At 41.8% G+C, this 25,273-nt stretch overlaps 1 protein-coding gene across 1 annotated transcript; it reads left to right on the top strand.

Annotated features, from left to right (window-relative positions):
- Window positions 1-1,070: 1,070 nt before the first annotated feature.
- LOC146311105 (BRD4-interacting chromatin-remodeling complex-associated protein) lies at window positions 1,071-21,771 on the top strand. Its single transcript, XM_084743160.1, has 14 exons — window positions 1,071-1,171; window positions 2,062-2,253; window positions 6,028-6,073; window positions 6,296-6,338; window positions 6,553-6,618; window positions 6,822-8,360; window positions 10,300-10,533; window positions 12,282-12,948; window positions 13,079-13,227; window positions 14,656-14,717; window positions 16,618-16,766; window positions 18,036-18,130; window positions 18,543-18,645; window positions 19,722-21,771. The coding sequence occupies exons 3-14, from the start codon at window positions 6,033-6,035 to the stop codon at window positions 20,429-20,431; spliced, it is 3,858 nt and encodes a 1,285-aa protein (XP_084599286.1). The 5' UTR covers window positions 1,071-1,171; window positions 2,062-2,253; window positions 6,028-6,032; the 3' UTR covers window positions 20,432-21,771.
- The last annotated feature ends 3,502 nt before the right edge of the window (window positions 21,772-25,273 follow it).

Here is a 25,273-nt window from a genome sequence, read left to right as displayed (position 1 = left end):
AGTCTGAAAATATTGGGGTTTGTTAACTCCCTAGAAAAAATATAGTAGTTAAAGTATTAAAATAGTTTCCTTGGCTTTAGCTGAGATTTGTGGGATTAAGTTTTTTTTCCATTGGTTTCTTCTTTTTCCTTCATCTTTTATTGTTTCTTATCCACCATTTTTTCCTTCTTTTTTCACTTTCTCCCTCTTGAACAGTTTGATGCTGATGGCAGAAAAGTGCAACTAAGGATGACAGTTGGTGCATCTGGAATAAAATGGAAAAAGTTAAACTTTTTATCTTCCTTATTTTCTGTCCATTTGTGCTTTCTTTTCTTTTTTTCTTATACTTTATTCCTCTTTCCATGTGTTTGTCCTCCTTTTGCTCATCCTCTCTCCTCAACAGCATAGAAAAGTGCTTTCTAAGGATGACAGTTTACTGTGCAGAGGTGCATATGGGAATAAAAAATAAACACTACATCATTTCTTTCTGTCCTGTTTTCATTTTGCCCTTTTTCTTTTTTTTATTGGTTGTTTTTCCTTTCATGTTATATCGTTCCTTCTTTTATCCTTCCTTCCTCCTCAACATTATAGAAAACTGCTTCTAAGGATGACAATTTGGCTTTTCAATCTTGCACACGGATGGTAATTTCCTCCTTTTGGCACAATCCGGTGCCAAATTAGCGCGTCTCTAAATATTGATTTTAACATCCCTCCCTGGGAAAGTATTTACAGTTTCCTGGACTTAAGGGGATTTAAAAAAAAAAAAAAAAAAGAAAGAAAAGAAAATCAATAAACTGTAGGGGGAAAAAAAACATTTGTAAACGTGTCTGACGGGGCTCCACAGTGAAGTGCAGGGGGACATGTGAAGTGTCTGCCGCCTGGCGGAGCGCAGGAGGCGGCCACAGTCTCCTCCTCGCCTCCTCCTCCTCCTCTCACAGTTGTATTCTCCTCCACCTTTGTGTTGTGATCGGCTCTCCCCCTCAGTCTGTTTCTCACACCCGCCCCGGTTACCCCCCATCCACACCCCTCCTCCTCCTCCTCCTCCTCCTCCATCCCACCCTACCCTACCCCATCCACCACCCCCTCCACCACCGCCGCCCCCCTCTCCTCCTTTTAGCATCTGAAAAGACCACTGAGTGAGAATCGATGGCGCAGAGGCCCGCTTGACAGGACAATAAACCACAAAGAAGGGGTGAGTTTTTTTTTTTTCCTCCTCTCGGTTGTGTTTTTTTGAATTGCGGAATTACTCTAATGGCACAACGATAAGGGAATCGCTCGGAGGCTGGCAGCGTGGAGATGATATTTAACACCAGGCATCTTTTGTTACCGCGATATGATTTACAGCAGGCGTCAGCTGCCGTGGTCCCATCCAGGAAAAATAAAAAATAATTAAAAAAAAAAATAATACACCAGAAAAGGGAGCAATCAGCAGCCGCTCATCACATTTCACATGGACACACATTCACCTTACGTAACCTATAAATGCATCACTGGATCCTGCTCCTGTTATTGCACAGAGAATAGCATGATGCACTTGCCGCTGCTGCAGGTTTAGATGAGGGTCGTTTGCCTGGATTTCATTGGGCGATGCGTTATCTTGAGGGTGTTAATGCGGTTGTCGTGTTGTAAACAAAAATATGTCAGCAGCGGCAGCGACGGAGAGGGAGGCTTGTCTCGTTTTTCAAGGGACCTCCCCGAGAAATTGAGCGCAAGGCAGCCGAGGCAGTGAGTAATGTTGTAACTGGCTTCAAGCTTCTCCACAGTGCATCTGTTTTTGCAGCCATGAGGAACGGAGGAGAGGAGGACAAGTCACATCCACAGGCGCAGATGAGGCGTTCAGATGTCTGTGATAGCCACAACAATAGCTTCCATTTTCCTCATCAGCCTCAGGCATGATCAATACAGTCCAGAGAATGTGATGCTGCTATTATTGGTAAAGATTTAGTCCAGATGTGTGCACCAGCCTGCCAGGATCAGATATTGATCTTATGTCTCAATGTGTTTTGGCTGCTGGTATAACCTCAAGTGACCTGACAGCATGTGGTGGTGTGTTTGTGTGCCCCCTCCTTCCTTCACATCCAGCCTTTCCACCACCCTGAGGACGCAGCGATGCCCCAGCAGCAGAGGGAGGACCCCCCGTCTCCGTCCCGCCGCCTCGGCCTGGCATCCCTCCTACACAGCCTCCAGACACTGAAGCCCGGCCACGACGACTTCCCATGAGGCCACCACCAGAACTCAGCTTGACCGCTCTGTATGGGGCCTCTCACATATGAAGTAGGTTCATCATAAAGTGGTCTGTGGACACATGAATGAAACTCATGAGGAGGTTCGGGTTGTGTGGTGTGCTTGGATGGCAGCCAGCGACTTGCTCAGTTTACTGGTGGGATGATGACAAACTGCTTTATCATCTTATTTTCCTGTGATCTGCTTCTGGACCCACAAATTTGAGGCGTTATACAAAACAATACTGTATAGTTTCACCTTTTCTAGCCCCTAAAATCTTGGACTTCTCCACACTGAGGCCTACAGCTGTAACAAGGTGCCACAGGTAGACATTACTTCATTTTATGGGGTCCCAAAAGGTTAGGAACCACTGGTCTGGACATAATACTGAGGCAATTAGTCGATAAATCCACACTTTTTTTTTTGGATAATCTTCCAGTCTTTCAAATGTGACGATTACCACTTTTCTCTAATTTATATCACAGGGGTCACAGAAGTCCTAAAAGCCTCTTAAATAAGAGGATTTCCCTTTTTTCTCTGTTATATATCATCATAAATTAAATTACTATTGGTTTTGGACTTTTGGTCAGACACAAAAAGCAATTTAAACATGTCACATTGGCGCCTGGGAACATATAATGATTTGCGTGGTTTTCCCTCAAATTTTGGGGTCTAGAGGTGAAATAAAATAATACTGTATACTTTCACCTGTGCTGGCCACTACAAATCCTACAAATGAAATAGTCTGAGAGAGAAAATCCGCAAAAAGCAATCTAAATACATCATGTTGGGCTCTGGGAACTTTTGCCTCGTCTGCTCTGTATGGGGCCTCTCACATATGAAATAGATTCATGTTGGGGTTTCTGCCTCTCTCTCTGGAAAGTGGTGGAGTTCTGGTTGTGTACTGTGCTTGGATGTCAGCCAGTGATTTGCTCGGTTTATAGGTGGGATGATGACAAATCGCTCCACCATCTCATCTTTAAAATGTTCCATCCAGTGATTCCCATCCTCTGGTTCCTGACCCACAATTTGAGGGGTAAAAATCCTGCAAATGAAACAATCTGAGAGAAAAAAAAGCTTTGGTTGAACTTCTCACAACTCCACACTGAAACCAATAGCTATAATAAAGGGCCACAGGAAGCCATTTCTTTATTTTAATGGTTCCCAAAGGTTTGGAACCTCTAGTCTGACCATAATACTGAGGCAGTTGGTCAATAAATCCACATTTTTTGGACAATCAGTCATCTAAGTCAATATTTGCTGCTCCCAGCCTCTCAGATGTGAAGATATCCTATTTTCTCTCTTTTTATATCACACTCTTAGAAGAAAGGTGCTAAGTAGAACCATAAAGGGCTCTCTGCTTTGTCCCCATAGGAGAACTTTTTTTGGTTCCTGGTATTTTATAAAGGTTTCACTTGGAACCCTTTCAGAGAGTTCTACATGAGACCCAACATAAAGGGTTATACTTAGAACTATCTGTGATAGGGTCCACCCAGAACCCCCTATGAGAGGTTCTAAAGGAGAGCCCCTCAATGGTAGAATGGTTCCACTAAGAGCCCTCTCATGGAGTTCTATCCTGAACTGTTCCTCTTTCAAATGGTGTGAACAAGAACCCAACCAGGGGGTTCTATCGTAAGCCCTTTTATACTCCACGGGTTTTATTTAGAAACTGCTCAGGAGGTTCTAGTGAGAACCCTTTCATATTATGGTACAAGGGAGCCTTGATGGAAGAGTTCTTCAAGGACCTCACCAATCCTTGAAGAACTCTGTCCAAAAAAAGTTCTTTGGAGAAAAAAATCTAAACTAATTTTGAAATGATTTTTTAATGGAACCCTTAGTCTTACAAAGTATCCTTGAAGCAAATGGTTCTGGATAGAACATCTACCCTTCAGGAAGAACCCTTTTGGAACCTTTATTTCTAAGGGTGCACCGTAAATTGAATGTCTTTGGATTTTGGACTGTTGTTCGGACACAAAAAAATCAATTTCAAGATGTCACGTTGGGCTGGAACCAAGATAAAACACTGTGTACTTTCACCTCTTCTTGCCTCTAAAGATCCTTCGAATGAAACAGTCTGAGAGAGAAAATCTTCTTACAACTCTGCACTGAAGCCAATAGTTGTAATAAGGCGTCACAGGTACATTTCTTCATTTTTAGGGGTCCCAAAAGGTTAGGAACCACTGGGTTAGACATAATATTGAGGCAATCGATCGATAAATCCACACTTTTTCGGACAATCAGTCTTCCAGCCTTTCAAGTGCGAGGATTACCACTTTTCTCTGATATATATGATTAGAAATTGATTTTCTTGGGATTTTAGACACAAAAAACCCAATTTGAAGATGTTCACAATCTGAGAGAGAAAAGCACTGAGCACACTGAGGCCAATAGCTGTACTAAGGGCTTACAAGTAGATATTACTTTATTTTGAGGGGTCCCAAAAGTGTAGGAATCACTAGTCTGGATATAATACTGAGGCAGTTGGTCCATAAATTGACACTTTTTTTTTTTAAGACAATCAGTCATTTAATTTCATGATCACAGCTTTCAGTCTCTGAAATGCAAGAATTCCCCTCTTTTCTCTGTTTTATATCACACAGAACACATGGTTCCTTTTCAAACCCTTTAAAAAGGTTCCACTAGACCCCAACATAAAGGATTATACCTGGAAACATCTGTGAAAAGGTCCACCCAGATCCCCCATATGAGGGGCTCTAAAGGAGAACCCTTCCATGCTACAATGGAGTCCTCTCTGCAAGTTCTACCTTTTAAGGGTATTAACAAGAATCCATCCAGCTGGTTCTTCTGAAAATTCCTTTGTATTCCAATAGTTATGTCTAGAACCCACCCAAGAAGTTCTACTGAGAACCCTTTTGTTTTATGCTACAAAGACCCCTTGACCAAAGAGTTCTTCAAGGATTTCAACAACCCCCAAAGAACTCTTTCTTCCAAAAAGGGTTCTTCAGAAGCAGATGGTTTGGGTAGAACCTCAGCCCTTCAGGAAGAACCCTTTGGAACCCTTCCTTCTAAGTGTCCTTTAAACTGAATCTGTTTGGATTTTGGGCTGTTGGTTGGACACAGAAAGCAATTAAAAGATGTCACGTTGGGCTCTGGGAAGGAAAACTCCTCAAATTTTGATGTTTGGAACCAAAACAAAACAATACAGTGTACTTCCATCTGTTCTGGCCTCTGAAATCCTTGAAATGAAACAATCTGAGAGAGAAAACTCTTTTACAACTCCACACGGAGGCCGATGGCTGTAATAAGGGGTCTCCAGTAGATATTACTTTATTTTAAGGGGTCCCAAAAGGTTAGAAACCACTGGTCTGGACATAATACTGAGGCAATCAATTAATAAATCCACACTTTTTAGGACAATTAATCTTCCAGCCTGTCAAATGCGAAGATTTCCCACTTTTCTCTGATTTATATCACTTTAAATTGAATTTCTTTGGATTTTGGTCTGTCAGTCAGACCGTTCTGTACGGGGCCATTCTCATATGAAGTAGGTTGATGTTGTTCTCTGTCAACACATGAATGAGACTCATGAGGAGTTTATGTTGTGTACTGAGGATTAAAGAGGTTTAAATTTAATCGTTTTTAATTTTAGGTAGTTTAATTTTGATGCAGCACAAATTAAAGTTAAATTATGATTTCATCAGGATTAAAATGAATCCCTGTTGATGCAAGCCAGCCTTAGAGATTATCTGATAATAAATATAACCAGTAGCTGCTGCCAGTAACAGTAAAAATGTGTATAATGCATTGGTTTCCCTCGCTGATTGATCTTTCATCCAGTAATTATATTGTTTATTTTCCTTTTAGTTGACATGGAGGATGAAGATGGGACCTGTCTACTTGATGTTTTATGGTGAGTCTGTCTGATTCTTACTTGGATGCAATTGAATAAAATAAAAAAGTAAGCAATAAAATAAACCGGACAGGTCTTTGTTAATGCTTGCTGTATAAGACTGAATGTAGCTGAATGTCCTTTTAAACTTGTACTTTGTCATCAGGTGTTTTGCACAAAATATTCACTAAGGTTTAACTGATTTTGATTGAGATTTTATTCTCCACCCTCTCTTCATCGCAGTGACCCTCAAGCCCTGAACGACTTCCTTCATGGCACCAATGAGGTAACAAAAGAGTCTTAAATAGAGAAGGACTCAAATAAGAAAATCAATAGTGCAAATGATAAATTCGAGAAGGGAATATTTCTTGGCACACGGTAGTGCAAGATGTGTGGAGGAGGCCTAACAGTGCAATAGGGAGTCGTAATGTAACACTAAGTGCATTTCTCACCACGACTTTGCGTGCCCAACCTAAAATCGTCTGATTTCATCCCACCAGCTGCAGACTGAAGACCTGCTCATTAACTCCTCCTCTGGGGAGCCCTCCCTCTTCACAGATGCCCCGGTGAGTGTCTGGATCCACAGCCAGCAGCGTCACAACAACCAGCATTTTCCCCAGGAGAATGATTTTTTTCTTCTCCTTCTGTGCCTGAAACTGCTTCCTGTTAACTCCTGCTAATAACACACTTCTCCCCTCTTTTTCACTCCCACTCCTCCATCCTGTTGTCTGCACCCTCTGTGTCTGTCTCCCACTGTTTCTTCCTCCAGAGCCCCGTCTCTCTGCTGGGAGATGGCAGGGATTCCCCAGACACGCCTCCACCTGGGTGTGTGGATCTGTCCTTCCTGGAGGAGGCCCTCCTGTCATCGCCGGAGGGTGGGGAAGACCCACAGGTGGTGCAGGGTGGGACACCTGTGGAGGCTGGATTTGAGGCAAAGAAGGGAGAGGTGGAGGAAGCGGAGGAGGCAGAGGTGGCGTGTGATATCCTCCAGCAGAGCCTGCAGGAGGCAGAGATCACAGAGCAGACCATGGCTCTGGAGGCAGGTCTGGCCCAACCTGGAGACAGCCTGTCCCTTTACTCACCCGCCCCTCTCCTCTCTCCACCCACCGTACCATTTGTACCCAAGTCTGTGACCCTGCCCATCACCCCAGCGTTGCCTAGAGACACCCAGGCAGCGGTGGAGCCTCCCCAGCCGTCCCTCCTGGCTGTCGGGCCGGGCTGTCCTTCTCTAAAACCTGCTGCCCCCCCTCAGCTGATGGGACTCCTGCCAGGAAACGTGTTTCCTGCTGCTTCTCCAGAGACCTCCTTCTCCCTGAGTCCGGCTCAGGGGTCCAGTATGATCATCCACAAGGCTGTTCCCAGTGTGACCAGTCGTCCTCTCATCACCCCCACCCTGAGAGCCGCAGCAGCAGCACCGGGCATCGTCTTGCAGCGCGCTCCGCTTCCCATCCAGCCCAAGCTGCCCATCAGCATTCAGCCCAGACTGGTTCAAATTAGCCCTAAGCCTTCTGGGCAGAAGCACCCTCCAGGTCTCACATTTGTCCCTGGGACTGCCTCACCAAATATTTTACTCTCCCAACCTCCCGGCCAAAAGCCCGCAGCTCCACCGCAGCAGCCCCCCCAGCAGCTCCCCAAACCAGTCAGCCTGCAGCTGGTGAACCAGGGCGGCTCCTTTGTGCTCCAGCCTCAGGGACTCTTCCAAGGCCAAAACCAGTTCCTTCTTCCAGGCCAGTGCCCTGTTACGATCTCCCAGCCTGCCACTGCAGCTCGACCTCTGCTGACCCCCAGTCACCAGGCCCCGTCGGTCCACAGCCTGACCCCCTCCACCGGGCAGCTTGTAGATGGCTCTCAGATCCTAACTGTGCCCCAGAGACAGCTGAACTTCAGCCCCGTCTTCACCACCCCCACAGGGCAGCTAGCGCTCCGCCAGGCCACTGTGCTTTCAGGACCTTTGCAGCTACAGTCAGCGCCCCCTACTGTCTTCCAGATGCCAGCACAGCTGGCTGGAACCTACACTCCAGGAGGACAGGGGCACCGTGCCACCCTGGTCCACAGTCCCGCTCTTGGAAACCACATTACCTTGATCAACAGTTCAGGGGTGCTTCCCCCAGATCTCACTTCCATCTCGATCGTTAACGGTCCCTCAGTGGTTCAGGGGCTGCCCTTTGCTGCCCAGGCCCCGGCTCCTCAGACAGGAGTGACAGAAGGACAGTTGAGCCTCCAGCAGGCGTCTGTGGTGCTGCTGCCAGAAAGAGCCATTCAGGAGGAGAGGAGCAGCTCAGAGGAGACTTTCCACCAGCTACCACAGGTGAGCTGCCAACTCTGTTGGCAACATGGATCAAATCTTCTATCATTGTGTGATATTTAGCATTGTGATAGCAAACCATGCTGCTGTTTTAGTAGTTGTAATGTATTTTGCTTAAAGGGGCAGTTCACCCCAAAATCAAAAGGACATATTTTTCCTCTGGCCTGTAGTGCTATTTATCCATCTAGTTTGTTTCGGTGTGAGTTGCAGAGTTTTGGAGATATCGGCCATAGAGATGTCTGCCTTCTCTCAAATATAATTGATCTCGATGGCGCTCACCTTGTGGTTCTCAAAGGACCAAAAAATACATTTGAAAATGAGCATCACCATGCAGAAGGAAGCGTGCATCTACTCATGGATGAGAAGCTCATGCTCATAACAGTGTGGGATGTAAACATTAATGGCGTCGGCTCAGGTGTCACACCACTGAGCTAGTTACCATGGTGATACGGTTGGTGGGTGCAGTTCGGTGGAAAGAAAATGGTTCCAACAGGAAACTGCTCATAACACGGTCTGTGGATTATCTTGAATAACTAGGTCATGATTTCTGGAAAGACATGTTGCTGCTGAGTTTTTCAATTGTGTTTTTGTGGCGCTTTGATCTTGTCCAATTATTTTCAAGTGAATGCAAACATCTCTATGGCCGATATTTCCAAAACCAAGAAAATATACGCAGATAGATAGCTCTACATGTAAGAGGAAAAATGTGTATATTGAATTTTGGAGTGAACTGTCCCTTCAATGTTGCATTCTTATAATATAATGCTGGTTTTAATTCTGTGCAGGAGAAAAATGAATTAATTAGTGAAACCTTTATTGCCAGTAAGGAAATTTGTTTTGCAGAAGGAGCATGACAACCACATCAACAACCACGCACAACAACAATTAATGTACCATATTCATCATAAGAAACACCATTAAAAGAAGTATAATTTGGGAAATTCATAAAGGACATCAAATGAAGTTCAAGAAAGTGCTAAATTCAGACCATGTGATCAGAACTTGTTAAGCAGCTGAATGCTGCATGGGACAAAGGATGTGATGTGAGTCCACATCCTGGACATGCTCTGTGTTCACCCTGAAAACCAGTCAGCAGACTCCTGAAACTTGCTAGGATTGCGTAATCCATCACAGTGGTCATGAAGTATGCATCAATGTATGTGAATATTCTATTATCACGGTGAGATAAAACAGTTCAAACACACACATCAGTTTACTCATCACAGTGAAGACTGCTGAGCCTGTGAAAACAGTGTCCTTTGTTGTCGTCTGTAGAGGGTTTCAAAATACGAGAAAATAAATTACCCTAATGGTTTCATCAGAGCCATCTTGGCTTGGTCACAGAGAGAAAAATTAAACAGAAAGTCTGTATTACAAACTGGGAATGTGGAGTTTTGACAGATGTGGGCATTTACCAAATGCAGGACACGGGTTTTAAAGCTTGACCATACAAGGTACTGAAAGTTAGATAGGGTTCTGCACACATGCATGCACATATATACTAACATACACTAAAGCACACATACTGTCACTACATTATTTTATTTATTTTGTGTTTTTGCTTGTTTTATGTTGCCTGCTTTATGTTTGCTCTTTGAGCCTATGGTTGCTTGTTTGCTTATATGCATGATTGCAGATTAGGTGTTAACTATGATGGATACAAGTTTCAAGTGTGAGTAAGTTTCTGTACTCCACAGAAATGAATGGTAAATGAAAGGTAACTCAAGGATGAGTGTGATGGTAGAAACAATAGACCAAAAATTTTAAACTGTAAAGCATGCATTTGCAAATGGTTAGAAAAAAAAGAGCATATACAGAATTTGTTGTGAAATAGCTGAACTTGCAGTCCACACTGAATTACACAGGACAAGATAGCACTGCTTTACAAAAAACCTAATTCAGTTTTACCGATCTGCGATTTCTGTTCTCTCTCATGCTGTAGCCCTACGGACATGTTCTCCAGCATGTGTCGGTGCAGCCCACCTCTGCAGGGCTGCAGTCCTCCTCTCCTCCTGTAGTTACAGTCCTGCAGCCTCCTCCCGAACCACCTCTGGCCCCTGATCCGGCTGTGGAGATCCCTAAACTTTTGATGCCCCCAGCAGACATGACCCAAGTAGTGGAGGAGGTGACCCAGTCGATGAGTCAGAACGAGGCCTTTATGCAACATCTGCAACAGGTCAGAGCTTCAACTCCTGCAGATTTTTCCTAATTCAGTGACGAAATGCATGAGCCAGTTTACATTCATATTTTGGTGTGACAGTGCTCCTCCTCAGTGATGATGCTTGTGTTTCTAACAGTTTTAGTGATAAGGCAGGGTGATAAGGGATAATGTACAGTGAGCACGTTGTTATTGTGAAATAAATCCTGACAGGATAATGCAGGACTTGAATCATAACATGATTAACAGCACATTAAATTTCCTTTAATTTCTCAGCATTGCTTGTGTCAGTGTGTTAGATTTATGGGATTTTATTGGCAAAATTTGCCAGAAATGTAATATAATATTCACAAATGTGTTTTCATAAAGGTGTAATCACCTGAAAATAATAATTGTTCTGTTTTTCGGCACCTCGAGTGCTGTTCAGACCAAAGATTTGCAACAAGACGAGTCAAAACTTGAAATGCATCAGACAGCAACATTCTGAAAACCTGCAGGCTGACAGTATATCGTCTCCATGGAAACGACTGTCTGTACTTACGTTCTAGCTGCCGACTGTTCACGCTTTTTTTTATAGCTGGATATAATTTGTAGTGTCTTAAAATATGAATGTGATAGCGACTTGTTACATTATAGCATTGATTTAATGGCGAAAACATAAACGGTGTGTGTGTAGGGAGTGTGTGGTTGAGCAGAGTGATGGAGAGTGACTGAACGCTACCAGAGCAGAGGAAAAGCAGCAAGGCCTCGTGTCATACAGACAAGGTCGATCCTCAGACAAATTGATGAGGTGATCTTCTCCTGTTCCTTCATCTAAAACTCTGCCATTATTGACAGTTCGTACTTGACTTGACTGTCTGAGTTTGCTATGAGCTGATTGGATGCTGAAACAGGTGACTTGCCTTACGTTCTAAACCCAGCCTCTGGCGATTTGTGTTGCAGGCAACACTGTCAGCTGGCTTGAGCTGAGCCAAGACAAGCAAAATTCAAAAACAGTTTTGTCTCATCATGAATCTTTTGTATGAACGTGGCTTTAGAATGAGCCCTCTATATCTACAGATGGAGGTCGCCATGTTGCAACGCTGTGTATCTGGAATATTCCAGAACAGACAAATCAAACACTGTGTTTTGTTTTTGTTTTGTTTTTTTTCAGAGTTTTGCAGCCACTGTACGTTTTCCTACGCGCTTGGAAGGAGAGAATAAGCTATGTTTACAATCTGCAAGTTCACCGCTAGATCCCACTAAATCCTACACACTGGTCCTTTAAAACTGACAAATTCACTTTACATGTGGTTATTTTATGGGTGAATTTGTCTTATTTTGACATCAGAAAAACATTCCTGTTAATATTTCAGAAGGCTGTTTTTACAAAGTCTTTTTTCCAGCTGTGAAATGTGTAATTCATATGGGCTTATGTTATGTAATGTTTTTGAGCCACTAACAACAGTTGCTACTGTGGATGTTATGCAAGGCAATGCAACTTTATTTGGATAGCAAAAAGGCTATACAGAAATCATTAGAACACCATTCTGAAATTAAATGAAATAAAGAGGAAATAAAATTAAAGTGGAACAAAGTTAAACTAATTAAAAGAATGTAGACAGCTTTTTAGTGCAGTTTCATTGCAATTATGGTGTAAATTGTCACAAATTTAATAAAGCGGGGAAAATTAATTAATGTAAAAGAACAGAAAAACAGGATTTTAGTGTTTCCAAAAGGATCTAACAGCAATTCTTCATCTTCTTTCTTCATAATTTCTACCACAGCAAGCACTTAGTTCTCCTCTTACATCTGAACTGTTGGTCGGAGCGCTGCCGGTGGTGCCGATGGAGTCGCTCCCCTCCCCGGTCACCAGTGAGAGAGAGACGCAACCACAGACCCACCCAGTCTCTGGTCAGGACACCTGCTCTGTGATGTCTGACCAGTGTGTGGAGGCGTCCCCACTTCACTCGGATCCAGAGGACACATCACTGATGTGCTCCACCCCTCCCGTCCAGGACACAGAGAGACCAGCTCCGACGAGTTTCTCCCCTCTGGCCGGGCCCCAGATAGCGCCACCTGAGACTTCGCTCCCCCAAATCACAGCTCCCCAGCCTCAGATCGAGCCCCAAGTCCAGTACCAGGTCCCTCCTCAGCTCCAGGTCTCACAGGCCTTATTTGCCCAGAACCAGGTGCAGATTCAGTCCTCTGTTTCCCAGCCTCTGCCCCAGGTCCAGGCTTCGGCTCCCCTGCCCCAGGTCCAGGCCTCAGCTCCCCAGCTCCAGGTCCAGTTGTCCGTCTCCCAGCCTCAGTCCTCAGTCAACACTTCAGTCCACAGCAGTCCGTCCCCTCTGTGCGTCAGTGTCTCCGTGCCTCAGCAGCAGCATGATCCCGCAGCTGCTGGTCTCTCCAAAGGAGGAGACGACTCTGCTGTCCAACAGCACACACAAAACAGTGAGTTCCAATTAAAATGTGACACAGAGCGAATAATTCTGTTCCTGCCTCATCATCACCGTAATCATTATTATTATGATCTGCAATACAATCATCATCATCACCTCTGTCCTCATTGTGTCATTTTCAGAGCCAACAGCTGCCTTGGTCGTGGAGAGTAAAGCGTTTACTCTCGATGTCCATCCACCCTCTCCTGCAGCCCAGGGTGTCCAGGTTCACGGATCCCAAACTCCCAGAGAGTGTGGCCCCCTCCAGGCGAGCCAGCAGAACGCCACCAAGGTGAGGAAAACATCCGCTTCTCTTCCAATCTAAGAAGCACAATATGTTTTTTTTCTGTGGATGTCAATTTCAGCCAATTTGATGAAAAAAAAGACTGTCTCAAAATATTTTGTTACTATCTCTAAATGATGTGAAACATTCTCAAAATAATGACTCAGTATCTAAATCATTATTTTGACAAACTTTCTCTTGACTTAGAGGGTTTTTTTCCCATCACATTGGTGGAATAGACCTCTATATATAAGAGCCCGATATAGCTCGCTATTTTACAAAATCACTGTGATCAACAGTACAATATTTTGTCATGCGTAAGTGTTAGAGATCATTGAATAATTCACTCTCATTGATTTCAGTGCAGTTCTTTATCGATTGTATTCAGAATTAAGGTTATATTTAATGTGATGTCTAGGACAGCTGTGTTGTCCTTATGATCTAGTGGTCTAAAGCCCTGTAATCATAAGGTCACACATTCAATTACCCAAGTGCACAATGTGCCTGACACTCATTGAACCTTGAGGAAATGTTGTAACATCAAGTTTTAGCAATTATCTCAAAAAATGGTTTGGCAGAGAGCCAACATTTCAAGTCGTCAGCGTCTGGTCATCTGCTCTAAAACCGTCTTTTTCACAACCTGCTTGGACCCTGTTAAAACCCGCTTGCAGGTCTTATTTTTATTCTGTTTGTCTTGCGGGTCGGTTCAGGACTGGGAACGGTTCACTCTGGAATCTGATGTTGGCGACATTTAAAAAAAAAAATATTGTAAACAGCCAGACAAAATTGTTGAGAACTGAGGCTTGCAGTGTGAACGCAGCCTTACGCTCCCTCCACTCTCTCCTCATTGCAGGAAGGTAACCAACTTCAGTAAAATACTGGAACCTTTACTGAGGAATGATTGTCTTGTTTATTGACGGCACCTGTGACAATTATCTAGTGCTACTCTGATTGCCTGGCCGCTGACACCAGTCTTATTATACAGTATCTGTGAGCTGCAGCTTGTTTTCACATGCCCTGAAGAAGACTGCGAGTCAGGGAGAAGCCTTGGTATTTTTGAGTTATGACTTATTGATAACAAAGAAAAGTACAAGTCTGACCTTCCTTCTCCGTCTCATGATATCCTTGGATCCCATGTGCACCTGATTTTGTGAGGTAGCACTCCTCAGCCAATCTACTGGCATTTTCCTCCTCTCATTATATTACATTACCTTGTCGATTTTGTTTTACACTCTGAATAACAGATATTACAATTAGTGTGATGAGTGAAAATAATTTCCCCTGTGGATTGAACTGAATTGGCTCCAGTTTTGAATCAGAAATGGCAGGCTTTGAAAATTATTATTTGTTAAATGCAGCAAACGTATTATTAATGACTTGAAAATGCACCCCTGTCTCCTCCCTTTGATCTCATCCAAAATGTTCTGTGGCTGCCAGCTGGCAGGTCCTCTGGAGCAGCAGAGAGACGAGAGGCTCACACCAGCAATGCGCAGGCACAGGTAAGAGAGCAGCAACTCACACTCGTGTTCTCTGATAATGGATGCAGGGCTGCAACTAACGATTATTTTCATCGTCAATTAATCTGTCAGTTATTTTCTCATTTATTTGTTTTTTTAATCTATAAAAGGTTGGAAAGTTGAGAAAAATATTGATCAGTGTTTCCCAAAGCCCAAGATGACATCCTCAAGTGTCTTGATTTGCCCACAACTCTAGGATATTCAGTTTACTGTCATAGAAGACGAAAGAAACTAGAAAATCACCACCGCAAGGGAACCTAACAGGCAACTTTGAACGAGTCAACTAAATTTAAAACCATTTGTAAGTAAAAAAGAAATTTGATAAATAGGATTTTTACTTTTATCCTGTAGTCCAAAATTTCACTTTCACCAAGCTGATGAATAGGAGCCTGATGTTCAACAACTCGGTGGTTTATTCAGGATCGTACTTCTCATCCTGCTGGATTTGATATCCTGCAAAGAAGCTTACTTTCTTACCTCCGTAATAATCAGCCAGTTAATTCATTAATTAATGAACAGTTGGTTGGTTTCACAGACGTGGATTAAGTCTGATCCTTCACTAATGTTTTTTAATCCGAGTCCTCTAGGAATCATTTCACTGTTTCTACTGCTGCTGATCCTATTTACTACAACTTTTACAACAACTGCTGCTACTGTCTCTGCTGCTGTTGCTATTGTAGCTGCTAAAACTAGCTGTGCATTAGAGAACTCACCACTTACAGGTCGTTTTCCTGATAATTAAAAACATGGTTTATAAGCCAAGAAATCTGTCAGCGTTAGTTTGAACTCAGTAAAATACTGGAAAAAAAATCAGATTAAAATTAAAAATCTAAATCAATAACAAGTAGACTTTTACTATTTCAGAAACGACTGGCATGACTACCATGGCTGGATTACCAGCAGGGTAACATAGTGCCACTACCCTAAAAGTTCACTGTTTGTCGGTTGCTTTTTGGTAATGTGATTACTTAATTTGTTGAGGATTTTCTACCACTGAAGTACAAGCTGTGTTCTATAAAGGGACCCCTTTTCTATAATAAAACGTATGGCCCCTGACTACTGTATGTGACATTTTATTTATACTTCTTATTATATTTGATACTTCTTATTATATTCAATGCATACTGTCAGTACAGAACAATTCATCAACTGTACAATTAACTCAACAACACAATAACTGCAGGAATGTATAAAATGAGCAACTTGAGCAGATTATTTCCTGTGAAAGTTGCATGAAAGATGAGTTTTCCTGATATTTTAGGAACTTTTTACATAATTCTCTATCTTCATTATCTATTTTTTTAATTTTTAAAACTCTTTCATACTTAATAGGTGTCTTTTTCTCCATTGTTCTATTAGGTCTTTGGTTGTTTTAACCGTGTACTTTAAAAAATAATGTAAACTTCATAGAATAACAGCTTGATGTAGTTTTCTCCACATGAATAAAAGGAATGCTGAGATAACAGTCAACTGCTTATTTAAAGAGAAGTTTTTTCTGTTTGCTCATATGGTGCAATTTCCTCAGTGAAGTTATGTTTCATCTAACTAGCTTAAACTAACTCACACACACAAAACCTTAAATTGGTTAGTCTACTACTTAGTGCGCACTACCTATATCACTACTAATATTTCCACTTGCTGTTGTTTTTCTCACTCGTCCTACTTTCATACTAACCGATGGACATGTAAGTTACCATGCTAACATATAAGAAACCTGTGATTTACAACAGCAAATGTGTAACAACAAATTCAGTAAACTTTGAATAACTATTGGATTACATCAGCCAGTAATCGAGTAAATCATTTACCAGTCCGTTTCTCCTGGCTGCTGTTGCACGTAGCTGTTCAGACTAACACCGAGTTTCTTCACTGTGTTCTTCAGGTTCCAGCAGCAGATTTGTTTGGACCACCGAGCGGTTCAGAACCCCTTCACCGGCCCGGCCTTTTCCACCCTGAAGGACGCTGTCAGACACCTGCTGCCATACCACACCTGCGCTGGTCACCTGCCCACTCAGGATGACTTCAGTTTAGGTGAGTGAGCTCTGGCCGATGACTGTCCAGTGATTCATGCTGGCCAGACGCCACCGGCCAAAGATCCAAATAGAACCATCTGCTTTAGTTTAAAAAAAAAAAGATGGCAGCTGGTGACTAAAAAAAAAGACATGTTACTGTACAACTTAATTAAATGACAAACATAAATCAAATTAAGGACATGTGTTTTATCAGCTCTCAGATTTCGCTTTGGATAAAAGCATCTGCTAAATGAAATTGTAAATTGTAAGGAAATTCTATAGATAACTTTTGTAATTTAATTAAAATGCTGCCAGTCGATGTTCCCCGCTCTGACATATGATGGATAGTTTTATGTCTCCAACGTGGACGAGGCGTCCTGGAGATGAAAGACGACAACCTGGACAACAGAATGACAGACAAACTACTGGATGAGTTAACAGAAAAATAATTGACTGTTTCCAAAATTCCCAGACCAGGGGGCAGCAGGGGTGCCAGGAAATGAACCTGGTGTTTTTAAAACAAAAGTTTTTGTACCATCTCACTGTGCTTTATCTGCACATAACAGATAGTTGATGATTTTACTTATTTATTATGTAATTAATCAGTGCTGTACTTGTGGCTTGTGGAAAGCCTGAATATACTCAAATGCAACATTGTATACTATTTTTAACTTCCTTTGTTTGTATGTATTTATTTCTGTCCTTGTGCTGCTGCAACAACTGAGTTTACACTCTGGGGATCAATAAAGCCTCATCTTACCTCATAAAATTTAAGAAATTAATAAAAAAAAAAAAAACTGCCATAATTTCAATTAATGTCATCAAACTGAATATTTTGTCAACCAGCAGTCCAAAACCAAATAATATAAAGTGCTGCAGGGATGGTGTATTTTTGTAGGTCAACCCAGAAATCAGCATCACTCTGGTTCCCTTGATGAAATGGATTTTGGATTAGTGCAGAAAATAAGCTGTGTGGCAAACAAAAGTTTAAGATACTGACACGTATTGTTCAGAAAGATAATCTTAACAACTTTTAAGATTTTTGAAACGCAAATGCAGCCGCTAGAAGTAAAAAGCTAACGTCCTCACCTTTGAGAAGCTGCAACCTTGGAAATATTTAGTGTATTTGCTTGAAATGACTTAAGCAAGTTGTCATTGATCAGTTATCTGCAGATTTATTGAGTCGTCGTCTCGTGTCATATTTTAGAACTGCATGAAACATTAAACAGCTCTGTAAGTTCTTCAGATGTGGTGTAATTTAATTTTATTAACGTGTCTCATCCCCCAGTGGACCAGGAGTTTGACACTGTGTCCGGTTTCCTGCTGAAGCGCACGAAGGACATGGTCAACAAATACAGGCAGCTACTGGTTAGAGAAGCCCAGGTAAGACACAACGACTTTCTCTCTCTTCATCTGTATTCATAAGCTTTAGTATCACTTCTATATCCACGCTGTGTTGGGATATTTACTTTTTAGTTTGGTCAATTCAGAAAAAACTTTATCAGCGAGTTAAGCTCGTTTATCACAGGTTCACTGTGACGTGTTCAGTAAATGAGCTGTTTTTGAGAGCAGGCAGCTTTTGTTTATAAGGCCTCATTTATTTGTGATTTGGCGGTGAGAAATGTAGATGAGCTGCAACATGAGTCATCTTCTCACTCGTTTGGAGCAGACAGATGAAGCTGTGTGTGTGTGTGTGTGTGTGTGTGTGTGTGTGTGTGTGTGTGTGTGTGTGTGTGTGTGTGTGTGTGTGTGTGTGTGTGTGTGTGCGTGCGTCCGTGTGAACTGGTTCCCACAGCAGGAGAGTCCGTCAGCCGAGATGGTGATGCTGGAGCGTCTCTTCCTCCAGGCTGAGCGGTGTGCTTTAGCGGAGGACAGACGGAGAGTCCGCAGAGACCCAGGTCAGTGTCCCAGCAGGAAACACAACCATCATCACCAGCACCCACTTTATTACGTACGTGTGTGTGTGTGTGTGTGTGTACATAAACCTGTGTGCCAAGAAAGATGCTGTTTCAAATCCCAGGACTTCAACAGAAAATATGAATGGGAAAAATGAATCAGTGACACCCTCTTGTTTTTTTTTTCTTACAAACTAATTTGGCAGTGTCTCAGACCGCGGCACTTAACCTCCATATTTGCTCCGGAGCAGCTCCCAGGTGTGAATGTGTAATTAAGCTGTATAAATGTGGAGCAGGGTCGTGCTGAGAAAGGCTCCGTGTGATGACGAGAAAATTACATATGAGAGGTTAAGAGCAAATTAAAGCTGGGTTGTTATGTTAATTAGAAAGTTGGAAAAGGGGAAGGAAGCTCTTGAAAATTGTTAAATGTCAGACTGAGCTGCTGTTAGACCTTGAGACTAATACAATATAAATTAATAACATAGAAATGGAACAGAATCTCTTAATAATAATAGTGATAGTTGACAATAGCCAAAACAAATCACTTAGATTAATTTATTTTATTTGCAGAAACGGTGCATGTTTAATACACACTGGTGCAAATGTGTTTTTCATCCTTAGTCTCTGAACAGATGGTATTTATACATGCTAATCAAATTAAAAAAAGATTTGACAACCTAAAAAACAGAACCAGACTCAAAGCACAGAGGCAAGGGAATCCTCATCCATGATGTAAAAGGTGATACATGTCTGAAAAGATTTAGATTTGAGTCTTTATCTTCTCAAATTTCCCCTTAAAGTTAACATTAAGCAGCTTCAGGGTAAACGCTGCTCCAGACTACAAATGGAAAATTCTCTGTCCTGTCTTGTAAGTGTCTGCGCTTCGTTATTTTTTCTTTTTTTTTTCCTGTAATTTAACGTTTGGAGCTTTTAATTACAACCTAAATGGTTGCTTCAACTAAATTATAAAAAAAAAAGTTCATAAGGAATATTTCTGTGAGAGAAAGAAAACCCAGTAAAGGCTGTTGACAGTGAGGACTGTGAATAAAATTTGTTTTTCAAATCTTTTTTCCTTCCAGAGTCGTTCATGATGGCCTTGGCTACATCAGCGTCTTCCCCTCACGGCGCCCAGTCCTCCGGCCCCTCCCACCCCTACTCCTCCAGCAGCCCCTCCTCTCCACCAGCCTGGACCAGACTGTCGGATCGGCCCCCGGGACTGAAGACGTACCGCTCCAGCTCCCGCGGGGCTCTCAGGCTCACCATCAAGCAGGAGTCCGGCTCCCGTAAAGTCGTCCACAACTCGGCCTGCGACCCCGGACTCAAGAGGGACCACATGGGCCAGCTGACCAACGGCGGCGGAGCTATGAACGAACGCCACCCTCAGGCACCCAACGGAGCAGCACCCCAGCATCCTCAGCACGACGAGGAGATCTCCAACGGAGACCACACCGCAGAGGAAGTCCCACAGACAGCACTCGCTTCCAAAATAAAAGCCCCAAACCCTCTTTCTATGCCAGAGCCACAGGCCGGTTGCTTCGAGTTGAGAGATGTCAGCGCCCCAAAACTGAAATGCTACAAGCTGGATACGTCGCCACGGCCGGAGCAGCGGTTCAGCCCGCCGCCTCCGCCCCTCCAAGAGGACAACATGCTCAGTGAACATCTACAGAGTGCCATCGACAGCATCCTGGAGCTCCAGCGCCTGCAGGGCCCCTCTGCAGCCCCGACCAGGGCCACGTCAGGCCCGTCACTGGACCAGGCTGTCACCAGCATCCTGGAGGGACACCTGTGAGGTAATCTGCCCTGACAGATGTCCACACACATCCAGAAACATCTGTCCGAGGCGGGATAAACTTCTTATCTGGTCCCAGAGCTAAAAGAGATTCAGTTTCTGGGGTTCAGAGATTAATTTTAAAGAACTGATTGTTTGAAAGACGAGTGAGGGAGGAGGAAAAAAAAATAAAGAGGCACTATAAAGAGATGCATACCAGACAACAGCACTATCTATAGTCCGATAGATGTTAGATACTTCATTTTGATGTACGTTTGTGGAAAAAAAAATCTATTTGAATAGGAACTATATTGTTTCAGTGGTAGTCAAGTCATTCAGAGGTTTACGACACTGGTGTAACCTTCATCAGCATATAGTATATAAGTAATAGTGAGGAAAACGAAAACGTGGAGTAGACTGAGATTATTCAATAGTTTTTTATAAGATTTCTTTCAAAAAATGTGAAGTTTCTTTTGCATAGTGCCAAGCTTCCAGGGTATTTATTTTGATAATCTGTGCCAATTGTGTTTTCAGATGAGTTGCATTGAGAAAGGCAGTGAGAGTGTGTATGACGAGTGTGTGTTTATTTGGATTAGTTTGCGTGGATCTGAAGAGAGCGAGTGCGTGAAAACATTACACCCTGCGACGGGACAGTACATAAAACCCCCTCCCCGCAGGCTCCGTCATCTCGGCTTATCGAATGAAAAACTCCAAAGAATTTGTGACTTGCTACATCCTGAATACACCAGCAAACGTCCATGTTGTGTCTCTTCCCACAAACTGGAGTCTGTCCTCGTCGAAGCAGAAAGAATCGCGGAAAAAAACAATTAGGCAGAGTCGTGCTCTTTTTTTTTTTTGTTGTCATTCATGCTGGAGTCTGACTGTGAAATATTTGAATGGGTTCTCATTCTCTATGTATTAACATGCAAAGCAATAATGAGTTGGGGTTGTTAGGAGCAGTGGTGGTGCAGTGAGGAGGAGGAGGTGGTAGAGGAAGAGGAGGGAGATCTTTGCCCATCATTTGATGAAAACCAAGATGGTTTTTCAGGAATGTGAGACGCTTTTTCTGTCATTGAAGCCTGCATAGTTTAGAAATACATGTTTCAAGGGGTTGAGGGTCACTTAAAGGGATAGATTAGATTATTTGCTGTGTGGATGTATGAGGTATTTATCCATCATCAGTGTGGAGAAGCAGCAGGGAAGCTAATCAATGAACGGTTGTGGACAGGATCAGCAGCAAAACTTATTTTAGCCACCTAAAAAAAAAATCTTTCAGTTTAAGTGTATATTATTTTAACAATTAGAACTGAAACAATCAATCAATCGACTGTCAGCTCCTAAATTAATTGCCATCTTTTTTTTTTTTTTTGAGTCATTTTTTCAGGCAAAATTCTGATTTCAGCTTCTTAAATGTGAATATTTTCTGGTTTCTGTACTGTACTCTGACAGTAAACTCTATATCTTTGAGTTGTGGACATTTGAGGACATCACCTTTAAGAAATAGTGATCAACATTTTTCACAGACAGCAACATTTAATAGACCAAATAATTAACAGATTAATCAGTAATGTAAATAATCATTAGTTGCAGCCCTAGTAATGATATTAAAGTACAATAATAGCCTAAGAAAAAGTCCATGATAAAATGTTAATTGCAATTCTAAAAAACAGAAAAATGTCAGCTTGAAGAAATGTCCTTTATTAAATAATAATCTGATGTGTACAGACTTTTTTTTCCCTTGTTCCTTTTAACTTCAAGTGCTTCTGCTTTCCTTCTTTAATAAAATAACAGCATCCAGCCATGACTTAATAATGTGCAAAAAATCAGCATGAGTTGTTTGGCAATGACTGTTTAAATTAGGGCAGCCTTGACTTAAGATTTGCCCGGTCGGCTAGTATGCATTAGTTAAAGCCTTTAGTTGACTAGTTGTAGCATGTTTATGATATTAATTTAATTATTTAAATGTGTATTTTTCAGGCACAAGGCAAGTCACCTGTTAAATGCAAACAGAAAAAGTAAAAAAAACAGCAGGGAGAGGTAATATTATTACCTATATATTATTTAATATATATTATTTCTTATAAAATAAATAATACTTGTGGTCTTAATAACACAGTGGTCTACTGCTGCCTCGATCTGTTTGTTTGTGCTGTTGTGTGACTTCTGTGATTCCAAACTAACCCTTTAAAACACAGAAGTCACACAATAACAAACAAAATAAATGATCGAGGCAGCGGCAGACCAGCAACTCCTGTGTTCTGTGAGATAAAATGAAAATGTAGTCTGGCTGGTTTGGAGAGAATGATATTTGGCTTATATAACGGCAGTTTCACGTCAGAAAAGTCTGTCTGACAGCAAGGTATTTAGAAAATAATCTAAATAAACTAATGTTTTTTAGGTGCAATACATTGCTTTGTTTCCAACACTGATACTCCTGCTTCCATGGATCAGTACTTCATACAATCCTACTTCAAAAATCTGAACTATTCCTTTAATGGCATAAATGATCCAGTTTGAGATAGAAAGACACCAAAACCACAGTAGTTTTCCACATCACACTGTACAGAACTTGAGCCTCTCTGCATCATCAAACAGCCTTTGACCAAAAACTAAGAAGAATCATCAGTTTCATACTTTAAATTCTCTTTTTATTTATGAAATTATTGGTTTGAAACCCGCCGAAGATTTATTTTCACGCAGCCATTGTGGAGCAATATGATTTTTTTTTTTGCAACATTTTACGTTAATGTGACAATCTTATTGGTCTGTGTGAAAATGTGAATTCTGTTCATATAAAAATATGTGAGAGTTGAGGTCATTTGTATCGGTTGTACGACTCTCCCTCATGAAACTTGTGCAAAATATTCTTTGTGGATGGATTTTACCTTGAAGGTCAAAAAAAAAAAAAGTTAAAGCTGCAAAATATTTAGTTTTTGTAATATAAATTGAAAATGGGCTTCAAAATTTAGCTTTTGAAGATACCGTTAGGGGTCAAGGTTTGACTTGCGAATTGGAAATGTTTAGAATATGCCTTATTGTTAATTCAGCGTACCTTTAAGGAAACAGAATCTGCAAAGAAAAGATAATTAATGTGATGCTTAAATACTGTAACATCTGGTGTTCTGAAACGTGAAAGTAACCTGTCCCTTCAAAAAAAAAAAAAAAAAAAAAAAAAAACTTGCAGAGATTTGGGGCTAAATCAAACAGGCCTTCTCATTTCTTGAATTGATTGTCATTTTTTTTTTATATGTAAAATTGTCTTTTGTTGGAACGAACAAAAGGAGTTATAATATGCAGTAATTTAGTGTTGAAATCCTCTGCAGTGGTACGGGTGGACACACACTGGAGGATTCAGGAAGGACTTTTTGGAAATACACTTTGATACCGCTCTCATGTCTGAATGTTAATGCAAAGGAAAGGATTCAGTTAGCTTAGCATAAGGAGTGGAAACAGCTAACCTGCCTCTGTCCAGGTGTTACAGAATCCGCCTAGCAACCTCTCTAAAGTACGGAAGCTGAGAACGGCTTTGCTTGCAGTTATGTTCTTAAAAATGCCAAAATCTTAAAATTACAAGTCAGTTATTTATGACAAAAATGAGCCTCGTTACCTTGAGATAACGAGATAACTCGTATTCTTTCAATAGGAACAAAAGTTCTAAAAACCCCTCTGAACACCACCTGCTCAGCAGACAGTTATCTGGCGAACAGGGAGGAGCACTTAGCAGCTAGACAGACAGATATTTCCCTCAGGAGTTGGTAGATACCAAAACCAGAGCGAAAAGTAGCGTTTTTCACAGACACAAGTCACTACGTGCTTTAAAAAGCATTGCAGAGCATACAGGAAAGATGTTTGCCAACATCAAGGGTGGTAATGTGTTCTGCAGGAAACAGCTCAGCACATGCTCAAGTTTTTCTACAGATTAAACAACAGAACAGTTTGTTCATTACTGAGCTGGTTGGTAGATTTTGTTACCTTTCAATAGAGGCTCACTAGTCATTTCCCATCCTTCTGCAATGCTAAGCTAACCAGCTACAGGAGCGTATCTGTGTTCCCAAGGTCCTTTGCTGTATGCTAACTCCTAACCTATTATGTGCTATAATGAGGTGGGGAATATCAGACCCTGGGAACTCGAGAATGACCTCCCAGCTACAGGCGTCGACGTTAGCTTCATACTGAACAGACATAAGAGCGGTATCAACGCTTATAACTGTGGACACGAGAGCAAATCAGCCCAAGTCAGCACGTCCCCAAACTGTGTATTTCTTTAACAGTTTGTGCCGACATAAATATTTGAAAACTTTAAATCTTCAGGTGTGTCTCCACCCTCAGAGGTTTCACTGTAATGCAGTAAAGATGTCAGAGTGTCTTTCACAACACAGGATTGCACTCCTCGTCACCGCTAAACTTCTTAAAAAGGGAAATTCCACCAAAATGTTTTTATTTTTTAGAAAGTATTTCCTAACGTTTGCCCAGATTTCTCCCTCTTTTAATACTTTTAAGATGAAAGTAAAATAAATTTGGTGGAATCCCTTTGAATGAAGCAGCCTCATGTGCCATTGTTACTGTTGCATTATGTCTGCGGTGTCAAACACTGACCATTAGAAATGTGCTTAGTTTTGTCAGCATCTTAGGACAAAGGGATTATTACATCTGCATGTTGAGCCATTTTGGTATTTATTTGTAAATGTGTTTTTTTTAATTATTTATTTATATTTTTCTGACTGAACTGTGAAACCAGGGGAGCTCATAACTCTACACTAATTCAACTTCAGATACAAAAAAACATTTGACTGACAGATTGTTCTGATGCCAAAATCAAGAGGCCTTAATTCAGCAAAACTAGATTGTAAAAAAAATGTCATT

The sequence above is a fragment of the Lutjanus erythropterus genome, chromosome 18 (assembly GCF_056507025.1).
Source record: "Lutjanus erythropterus isolate fLutEry1 chromosome 18, fLutEry1.hap2, whole genome shotgun sequence".
In the NCBI taxonomy this organism is placed as follows: domain Eukaryota; kingdom Metazoa; phylum Chordata; class Actinopteri; order Lutjaniformes; family Lutjanidae; genus Lutjanus; species Lutjanus erythropterus.
Note: the sequence above shows the minus strand (reverse complement) of the source record. Positions and strands in the feature narration are given on the sequence as shown.

What these genes read in the sequence shown, in the direction of transcription:
- LOC146311105 (XM_084743160.1), top strand. Translation starts at nt 6,033, where the DNA reads ATGGAGGATGAAGATGGGACCTGTCTACTTGATGTTTTATG. An exon ending in TGTCTACTTGATGTTTTATG is followed by an intron (nt 6,074 to 6,295) that starts GTGAGTCTGTCT and finishes TCTTCATCGCAG; the next exon opens with TGACCCTCAAGCCCTGAACG. An exon ending in CCAACAGCACACACAAAACA is followed by an intron (nt 12,949 to 13,078) that starts GTGAGTTCCAAT and finishes TGTCATTTTCAG; the next exon opens with AGCCAACAGCTGCCTTGGTC.